This window comes from Ylistrum balloti, unplaced genomic scaffold (assembly GCF_031769215.1).
Source record: "Ylistrum balloti isolate Yb309-2 unplaced genomic scaffold, AGI_CSIRO_Ybal_v1 Utg370242, whole genome shotgun sequence".
Classification (NCBI taxonomy): Eukaryota; Metazoa; Mollusca; class Bivalvia; order Pectinida; family Pectinidae; genus Ylistrum; species Ylistrum balloti.
In genome coordinates, this window is record NW_026782196.1 from 52,991 (window position 1) to 63,690 (window position 10,700).

Consider the following 10,700-nt stretch of genomic DNA (forward strand, 5'->3'; position numbering starts at 1 on the left):
GATTGTGTTTTCCATTATTTATAACTTGAAAAATTACAGTATTTTCAAAAAAAGGTAGCAATGACAATAATTACATGTCAATATTTACAAAACTAACAAAAAATATCAAACAGGAAACATCTTGAAAAGGTTGTTCACCATACACAACATTATTGTAACAAGGTTCACCATACACAACAATACTGTAGCAAGGTTCACCATACACTAAAGTATTGTGCTGTACATTGATGAGTGGACCGGGCCATATTGGGACAGAGTTTTTTTGTTGACATATTTTTCCAACTGTTCGACCCTATGTACTATATCATACATAAGTCATTATAAAATAAGGCAGATAAATATCTAGCTCAATACAATCAGATTTTTTATATCAAATCAATTCTGCCACAGAAGAAATACAGGTAAATGTGAACGCAAACAATCAGAGAAAACACCTCAGACAGGTGAGATATAAACAAGATGTGGCCTCGGACTTGGAATGACTATGTTACTGTGATCACCAGTAGAATTTTGTGTTGATTGAACAGCAACTATTTTAACAGATACTTGTAACAGTATAGTCTATATCTATTGATGCAAATCTACCTTCAAACTTTTGTAAATCAACACAAAAACAATAACTTCATAATAAGTAATACCATGGTATGTGTATGAGATTGACTTTCATATACATTGTTACCATCTATTGTATGTATTAAAGTTTAACTTGTTTTCACTACATAACATGTACAATAATCTCTTCACTATCATGTCACAATACTTTCCACCTGAACAGACATATGATGATACTACAAGAGTAAAGTTCTGTAATTACATTACCAGTTTAGTAACCAAAACGTCACACAAATTTTCTGACAGTTTGTGATATAAAAACTTCTATTCAATGTGTATTTACCACCCTGAGGGAGTTTCAGGGCCATGCTATTTGTTATAATAATATTTCTCATGTGTCCATTTGCATTTTGTATATATACAGATACACTGTAAAATGTTCCTGGACAATGGATGACCATATACCATGGTAAAATGATCACAAATGATTTTGATTGACCGAGTCAATGCCATTTTATACTGTTCATAAAACTTTTGAAACGGCATGCAACATGTAAGAAATATGTGCAAAAAAAGATCTCAGTAATGAATGGAATGTTGGATATGAATATTATTTGATATACAATATACTGTATATAACAATCTAAGTCAGGTTGATATGATCAGTGAGAATAATCCCATGTATACATCTTCATATTCAAGGACTATCTTCCAGGACCAAACATCACTGCCTGTCTGTATAGTATATATATATACAGGGATTATCCTGGAGAAGACCAAGCTTAACTGGACCTGAGACCTTCAAACAGAAACTGGACTCTCAATTTTTCCTATTCTCTTTCTATTCTGCATAGGATTGCCTATCTTATTTTTAAGTTTTGACACTGACTAAACATATTACAATTAAAATGAACAAATAATTAAAAATTCCTTAGCATTTATACCTCTTCAGAGGTTCTTCAGAACAGGTGGAGGTCTTAATTACGTCATCACATCAATATCCTTAATCTATAACTAAGTGCATCGGAAAGATGAATTTTAGTTTCCTAAAACAATGGAGTCTGATCAATGATTTAAATATTATACCTATCAGTATTATCTATATATAATCATAGACTTTTTGCTTAAACACATAGATTAGTGGAACTGATAAAACAGAACATACGTTTGACTAACCACAAAATATATACAACTTGTTAAAAGTCTAGCATGCATCAGTGCAAAACGTTGTTATGTATGAATACATAAAGGTCAGTTTTGATTTTAATTATTAGCAAGTGAAATTAATTTTCATTTCAATGTATTATATAATATACATTGTATATGCATGACTTCTTCCTATTAATATTCAAACTCAATGTTGTCTTGTCTTGAATTTTTGCCTTATCTGAAAAGGATGACTAACTAAATAATTAGAAATATAACAAACATTTATCCTTAGATGTGTATACCCAATGTATTATACACTGAAATTCAGTATCAGTTCAAAAGCCAAAAATGTCTCATTTACTTTCAGGGGATGTAGAGGACACAGGTTCTGAAGCTCCGCCAAAACCTGCTTCTGCACAACAGTATTTTGACCCATCTAGAGTTACTTATCTCAACAAAAATGAACATTAGAAAGCTGGTGATATATCCAAATATATCGTCATACATATATATACTGGTGCATCACCGATCATGACATTTGTCTCTACAGTCAAAGCACCTACTCCTGCACAGTCTCAGCATCATCCACATACTGGACCTCCATAACAAATGTCTCCCCATCTACAGAGAACTGCTGTGGTAGGTGTTCTACAATTTGCTCTGTAGTGCCATCCTGCGAAACTTCAGTTATCACCATGCCCTCTTGTAATGCTACCTGGGATGTGTCAATCATCCCTATGCTACTGTCCCCGCCTCCTATCCTCAGACCTGGGACGACATGTTGTAGATTTCCTATAATGGTAGGTTGTTCTTCCTCGGTTATCTCCACGATGTTATCAGAGTTACTGGAGACGACGTGTGTAATGTTATCAATGTTGGCCTGTTCACTCTGAGAAGCAGGGATTAGTATAGTTTTCTCTTGCGAACTTGCCAAGTTGTTAGAAGCATCGCTCTCCATAGTTTCAACTTGCTGAAGTGTTTCCTCAACCTCAGATATCTCCACTGTTTGTTCGGCTTTCAGCCCCGCTACTTTTTCCTCACTGGATGCCATGGTTACTGGTGTGTTGCTGCCCTGGTCAGCGTTGGTGATCATCTCCACCAGAGTGAGTAGACTGTTGGCAATGGAGTTAGAAATGTTGTCCTGACCAGCTTCCTTATCCCCGTGAGATACCTCAGTTGTTGCCATGTCCCCATTCTCAATCACACGAATAGTCTGTCCGTTCTCATCAACAATCACTACACCACTAGATGATTGTTCTATCTCCTCTGCTGTCATGCTCTTCTGTAGTACCTCTTCCTCCTCCTTTTCCTGTTGCTCTTTTCTCAGACGTTCCATCAACTCCCGCTTCTCTCTGATCTTACGTTTGTACTTCGGTTCGTCCTCTGAATGGACGCACATGTGCACTTCAAGGTTCTGGGCTCTTAAAAATCCTTTGTCACAGATTTTACAGGTGTATGGCATTCCTTTGATGTGGATGTCTTTGTGTTTCCTCAGCGTCTTGGCCTCCTTGAAACTCTTGTTACAGATATCACACTCAAATGGCTTCTCCCCTGAGTGTATCCTTAGATGGGCCATCAAGTGAGCATTTTGTGTAAATGCACGACCACACTCTTCACATTTGTAGGGTCGCTCTCCACTGTGTGTACGCATGTGCTTCTCCAAATGAGGTTTAGTACGGAAACATTTCTGGCATTGAGAACATTCATAAGGCTTTTCTCCTGTATGTGTGCGACGATGCTTTGGTAGCTGGTTCTGTGTTGTGAAGCACTTGCCACACACATCACATTTGTATGGTCTCTCCCCTGTGTGGGTCCTGGTGTGCACTTGCAGGTCATCCTTGCGACGGAAATTCTTGGGACACATGGTACACTGAAAAGGTCTTGCACCTGAGTGTATGCTGGCATGGGATATCAGGTTATGTTTGTACAGGAACTCTTTACCACAAACCTCACATTTTGGCAGAGCCTCACCGCTGTGAAACTTCATGTGAGCCACAACATGAGACTTCTTCCGAAAATGTTTGCCACAGTCATCACAACGATATGGGCGGTTGTCTGCACTGTTGTTTATGTTGTAGATCTTTGGCTGGGGATCTACTACCTTATCTGTTTGAGGGACCAGATTAATCTGAAGGGGTTTGGCTTCCCCTTTGGCAGGGATGACATTTACATGAACTGGATTCGGGCCCTGTTGTTTGATGATGTTGGTTGGCTTTGTTGTCTGAGGTGCCATTGTCATTGTGTTGCCCACAACTACGACCTTGCGACCTCCCTGTTGCTGGTACTGGATTATGGTTGGCTGGACAAGGGAGGTCTGAACATCTGTTCCTTCCACAGCGTCTTCCTCATTGTTGTCCAGTACACGCTGACACATCTGACATCGTGGGGGGTCTGTTCCATCACCATTAATCGATCTTTGACATGTTTCACAATTACGGGGAACCTCTGGTAAACAAGATAAAAGCAAGAAGCATTAAAAAATCATGTCCAACATATCATAAAATTGAAAGTAATGTTGATATTATGTTAAAATGTGCTTTGCAAATCTTGTTTATGTCCAATATGTATTACATGTATTATAGAACTATCAATAAGTTACAAATCTGGTAATAATAATTCTGCATCAAACAAGCATCAAATAAATCATTGAAAACATATGTGAATGAGAAGATCAATATTCATGCTTTGACATGTCACATTGAAAAAACAACACACTAATCAGCTTAGGTACCTTCTGTGATGATGGTCCATCCATTTATTTGAAAGAACGCATAAATTGCAATCTCCTGTTCTGGTGTAACCCTCAGTGACAAGAGACGAGGCTCATTGGAGGTTGCTGTGGTCGTAACTTCCACAGTCGTCATTATAATGAAAATGCTGTTAACCAGTCATTCAGATCCCCTGAAAAATACAATATTCATAAATGTTACTTATTGCACATACCATAATCTGCTTTAAAGGAATTGATAACAATTTTTCACAGAGTTGTTCTACATAGAATATGTAGAATTTTCTGAAATATCCTCTCTACCTTTACATTTTCACCAAATCTGTTGAGGGCTTGCATGAGATATGTATACAACAGATCAGAATTGTAGATTTTAACCTTCACCAATGAACACCAAAATATAAATAGGTGTTGAATATGATGGTATTGTAACATGGTGTGAAGTATGAACTATATCTGTTTTGGGTTTCAAGAGATGGAAAGAAGATGAGTTTTTTCATTCAAACCCCTTTTTTCCACTTTTTTCCATTTCAACAAATTCATTATATAAACAATATCTATAAAGGAATCAGATAACAGACTAGGCCTATATAAATCTACTCTATGGTGGTGATAGCCATTTAAGAAATTCTAAAAGAGGAAAACTTTCAAAAACTATAAATACATCTATACTCACAACATTTAACCATATGCTATACAATCATTTCTCATCCCTCCTTCAACTGTGTATTGGTATGGATGAGAAATGATAGTATGGCATATGGTATAATTCATAAATTAATGACAATTTGATTTTGAAGTATAAATGATATTAAATTAGAAAATTACTATAAAAACATCAGGTATAAAGCGCATAAATGTAACAAGTATATAGATTAACATCCTAAATGTTTACTTTCTACAATAAATTTTTCCTCATTAGATAAAATAAAATAATTTATTTCTAGGGAGAAATTAATACATCCAGATGTTGGAAGTTCAACATCTAGATAACCAGTTCTTGTATAGATATTAGGGATGGAGTTTCTGAAAGTGGGATAATCTGGACAGAAGAAAAAGAAGTGTTCTGAATTTTCAGTGAGATGGCTACAAGAACAAGACAAGGGGGAAAGATATACCAGTTATCTATAAATTCATCATAAATTAAATCATTTGCATTATTTCTCAGTTGGCAATGGTCAATATTTAATTTTCTAGAACTACAGTGCAGGAAAATAGGAGATATATTTGTAACGTGTATTTTATCATTATTCAATCAAGATTTAAAGATACTTAATTATGGTGCTAATGATAATTCTTGGTTAAGAGAGCTCCATTATTTCCGATGCATCAGTTTGAACAGTGTTTAGGTGCATGTAGATACGTCAGCTCTATAAATGCATTACTCAGGTGTTTACAGTAACAAGAAAACATACAGCAATTTTAATTTCATGCAATTTTGAAAGGGTCACTAAATTCGCAAAAATTAGATGTAATCCTGAGATAATACTAGCTGCAATACATGCACACTACGCAGCTGGAGAGATATCAGTTAGGCCTAAAACCAGTAAGCCAGAGAATCTGTAGTTGAATCCTCACAGAGGCATAGAAATAATGCTTTGTATTACATTGGTACCCACAAAAGAACTCAGGAATAATATCTAGCGTTACTTTAACAAGCCTCGCTGTTACCCCTGTAAACTCAAGGACAAGTTATTTCCTGGAGGGGGAGTATAGATGTAACCCTGGTAAAATACTTAGTGCAGTATACTGCTCAGTTAAGGAGATCCCCTTTTTAGCATAACACTAGTCAGCACAAGGACCTTGGTTTAAATTTCATTGTTAGGCACTAAGATAAAAAAAATGATGTTATATTTACCATACCTGTCACCACTAACTAAGAGAGGGACATAATTATTAGCATGAAGTTCTCAGGTGAAAACCCAAGTAAAACATACTTAGGCTTGTGCACCCACCTTTGTCTTTACACTAGACTTCAGACCTTTGGATGGACAGATGTCAATGGGATCAAGACAACACATGCCAGACATATCTTCATCAAAATGACTAAAGTGAGAAACAGCTCTAATTGTGGTGTTGGAAACTGAACTAACATTCTGTTGCTTTAGCTATATGAAGGTTAACAAAACACATAAGCTGTTACCAGTACCTGTATATGTTGCAACATGTATGGTGGATTTAATAGCAGTACTCACCTGCTTTGGCTTTTACAATATAATGTAACCTGTTTGAAAATTTCCTGTTGACTATCAACCGTTCATAACCCGATCTTATAGGCAGCCGATCTGCCTAGATCTTAATATTGCTAACATCATACAATCGTTTGTCCAAAATTGTGATCGATTAAATTATTTGTCGTGATCTGTTGATCATTGAGCCAATAGGCATATAGTAGGTAGATAAGTCAATACCTGTCTGAACTGTCTACTTTATTATGCAGTTGAAATAACAGTCACGAATCTACGAGCACACAATGGATTTCTCTAAATAGTGTTCTTAAACAAAATGAAAGTAAAGAACATCGGAACCTCTCGTATAAAACCTTTTCAATGAACTCTGACCCAGAGAAGCGAACACGTTTTCATAACGGAAGAAATGAGCAAATGGTTGTCCACCATTTTGTTTCATATTTTCAAGGACGACGTTTTTTCTTGTAACGTCTCTTTATCCGGACTAGAGTATTTTTCAGAAACGAAAAAGCCTGATGTACTGTAAAACTTTGTTTTAGGGGGTTTTCGGAATAATACCTGGTTCGATTGGATCGAGGAGTCCGAAAGACACTCTTCCAGAATTTTGCTAAAACGGCGTGGCGCGTCTCCTTCGAGGGAAAGAACCGAGGCTATCCGGCCACTACGTAATCTAGCCCTCTTAAACGCTTGTAGAAATGTTCAGAGTACTATCGCTGTTAAGCGTTCATCGTACGTCGTCAAATAGACTGTGAGGCCACCCACAGGGGCTTTCTCCGTACAAGATTATTTAACCATCAAATTAATAAAATTTTATTTTTAATTTTTGATTTTTTGAAACAGCTATCAGAATTATTCATAAGCTTTATGTTTAACACTTGATTGCATCACCTTTGTAATCAGATCTGATTAATATTCTTTTGTTTTAATTCACCCTTGTAATATCACGGACTTTAAAATAGATCTATTTGAAGTCCGTGGTAATATTAAGTGTGCTTAACCCACATATGCAGGAGGTCAATATGTATTGTGAATCTCCTTTCATGAAACAGGTCAGACGGGGTTTAATTTGAGCAGTTCCTACCTATATCATGTCATGTCCGCGTGCATCGGAACCCGTTACTACATTTTAATTATTTTAAAATCTGAAGTTACAGAACTTAAAAGACCATTTTATCCAGGCCTGGTAAAATGTGTATATTATTTTCAAAAGCCGATTTTGGTATAGAAAACTATTTGTTAGGGTTGAATAAGGAAGACGCAAATATATTTGTAAATTTAGAACATCAAATAAACTTCCGGTATAAGTAGGAATATGGAAAGGAATAAGCAACAGAATTAAAACGTCCTCTATGTAATGATGGGAGACGAATTCGATTTTTGAACTGTTTGTGGTAATGATAATGTAAAACAATTGAGATTGAAATGTATCCCAGCATATTACTTCTAAGTGAAAGGAATGCTCGCAATTTATGATTCCGGCAACGGTTTGTGATGCGGACAAACTAGTCAGTCGTGATATGAGTTCGAAATCTAACTTCAATTTTCTGTTATGATGCATATTTCACGGTATTGTCTTTGTCGTCAGAAATCAGAATAAGACATTCCTCCCAACCAATCTGAACGTCGAATGTCCAGTCTTTCAAGGTCGAACACTGGCTCAAAATATAAAATAAATTACTCAAATGGGAAAAGATAGTTAGGGCGGAGGGTCTTACGTATGTTTGTAGGTGATACAACGAAAGACTTTATCTACACGTAGCTCAGGCAATGCACTGTCAGAGGCTTGAATATGTAAAAGTTATAAATCTCTGACAGTTTTTTTTATCGCATCAAACCTATTCATTTACGATTTTCTTGCTTAAATGAAGTTTGTTATTTCTTGTTTGAAATTTTTTAAAAAATTGAATGATTCAACGGTTTGTCAAAAGAATTGATAGACCGTGGTCTCCGATGGCCGCCCTAGCCCAATAAACGAAAAGAGGGTCACAGTCACACTAGACTAATTTTGACAAAGAACTGGTCCCTTGGTTTTGTTTAAGTGTAGGTTAAATATCCCGAGAATGTAATTGACATCGTTCATTATATCTGGCCTATATCCCGGGGACTAAATACCAGTCTGAATTCGATGACAGTTTAAGGGACTTGTTCTATTACGTCTTTCAATTGAATCAAATAACAATTTCCATATCAGAAAAAATTGTGCGAACTAAAGGACATTTACGTGATCTTAACACGAGATCAACGTAAACACGCCAACAAATAATCAATTAACACGTTGAGCTTAATTACCAATGAACAACGTATTAAAATGTTTCCATTTGAAATGTTAATCTTACAGCCAATCAGACGCGACATTGCACATCGGTCAAGTTGTTATAGATGTTAAACCGAAGGAAAAAAAATCAGTATATACTAGCTTTTTGGCAGAGGATGCTTAATTATGACTAAGGTATCTATTGCATTGAAATATTTTAATCATTAAGTATGAAACAGTATTCAATGTGTTAGTATATTTAAAACATTCATCATAAAGTTGGATCTCTAATCTTAATAAGTTTATCGCTTTAAAGTTGATGTTTTTCAACACGTTTAAATTCCATAAGACAAGGACAAATTATCAACAAAATAAAAATGTACACGGAGACTCCTGAATAACTACGAGGAGAATAAAACCAATTGTTCCTGAAGAATACCCGTCTTCTGCTTCAACGACGCCACCCACCTTGGTCAATCCAAGTAAGTAACGCCACGTTCTCAAATGAGACCAAGGTATACAACAACGCAACCAAGAGGCAAACTAACGAGCATCAAATACTTCCAGCTTCATGCCACACAAAGAAATCGAATATTTCTCAATGAGATCGCTATGGCGACTATAAAACTTCTCCATAATTTTCATCAACCTGCATCTTTGGAACCCTTGTATTACGAATTTGTCAGTCAGTTAACGACTTCTTGCTCGAAAATCGAGATAATGGGAACATGCCCTTAAATATATAATTAACTGTGATATGTAATTACCATAGACTGGGGATGCAGGGATTTATGTAATTACCATAGGTTGGGGATGTAATTACCATAGGTTGGGGATGCAGGAATGTTGCTAACTAGAAATGAAAAATTCACAATAGGGAAATTGCTATACGGATTATTATTATTATTATCATCTTTTTTACCTTCTCTTTAACTACAGAATTTGTGAAACATACTTGTTTCAGTAAGTTCGCACTTCCAAACAGATGCTAGATCTTTGATCTAAGATTTAAAAATCAAAAGCATGAACGGATGTATATATTAACGGTGAAAGATGTGTAAATTGGTGCATTCTATTAATTTTAACGTTTATGGTTAGTTATGATCCAACACTTCCTTCGTTATAATTGTAACTGCTGGTGGTATTAATGATGAATTCCACTTTTTAATTGTATAACACTTCACAATTCTTCCAGATGATATCAGGTCTGTTTTGTTTGTTGTTTTTTCTGTTGTTGTCTTTTTTTAGTATTGGCGTTCTGTGCACATACCACCATGTCAGGTAATATACATGTTGTTCCATAGATTTGAAATAAAATTAAACTAAAAGATGCAATCAAAATTCGATATCGATATGAACCCCGTTGAAATTCGATATTCATTTCAACTTTGTAACTTCATACAGAACATGATAAACTGAACATCGAAATTTATTTATTTCTAGTTAGTTTGTTCAAGGACATATCATACTGGATTTGGGACTTATCTTATAGAAATTCAAATACATGAAAAGATAATGCTGTTGACGAAAAATCCTTCTCTCTTTCTCTCAGTTGTTAAATTGGATTTGAAATATATTGAATTATGTTGAAGTTTTAAGCGAGACTTAATTTTATTCAAGATATGACGCATCAACTTTTCTAAAAATAGCAAAAATCTTAATATCTATAAATAGTATCGAACAGACCATGAAAAATACAAGATATACTTTGTATAAGTTTGCACTGAATTTTCAGTTAAATACTTATTAAACGTTAGGCAATGCTAGATATTATTGATTGCAATAAAATTCACAAATAAGAGTTTTGATTTTTTATACAGCAAGAAAA

At 35.4% G+C, this 10,700-nt stretch overlaps 1 protein-coding gene across 2 annotated transcripts; it reads right to left on the reverse strand.

Moving 5' to 3' along the window:
- Window positions 1-21: 21 nt before the first annotated feature.
- Window positions 22-7,225, reverse strand: LOC132552318 (zinc finger protein 92-like). 2 transcript variants are annotated; one of them, XM_060216479.1, is made up of 3 exons: window positions 7,177-7,225; window positions 4,433-4,602; window positions 22-4,146 (listed from the first exon to the last, which is right to left on the reverse strand). In XM_060216479.1, the coding sequence occupies exons 2-3, from the start codon at window positions 4,563-4,565 to the stop codon at window positions 2,261-2,263; spliced, it is 2,019 nt and encodes a 672-aa protein (XP_060072462.1). In that variant the 5' UTR covers window positions 4,566-4,602; window positions 7,177-7,225; the 3' UTR covers window positions 22-2,260. The 2 variants fall into 2 exon arrangements, with proteins under 2 accessions (XP_060072462.1, XP_060072463.1); XM_060216480.1 differs by lacking the exon at window positions 7,177-7,225 and adding an exon at window positions 6,625-6,685.
- Window positions 7,226-10,700: the final 3,475 nt, after the last annotated feature.

What these genes read in the sequence shown, in the direction of transcription:
- LOC132552318 (XM_060216479.1), bottom strand. Translation starts at nt 4,565, where the DNA reads ATGACGACTGTGGAAGTTACGACCACAGCAACCTCCAATGAGCCTCGT. An exon ending in ATGGACCATCATCACAGAAG is followed by an intron (nt 4,147 to 4,432) that starts GTACCTAAGCTG and finishes CTTGTTTACCAG; the next exon opens with AGGTTCCCCGTAATTGTGAA.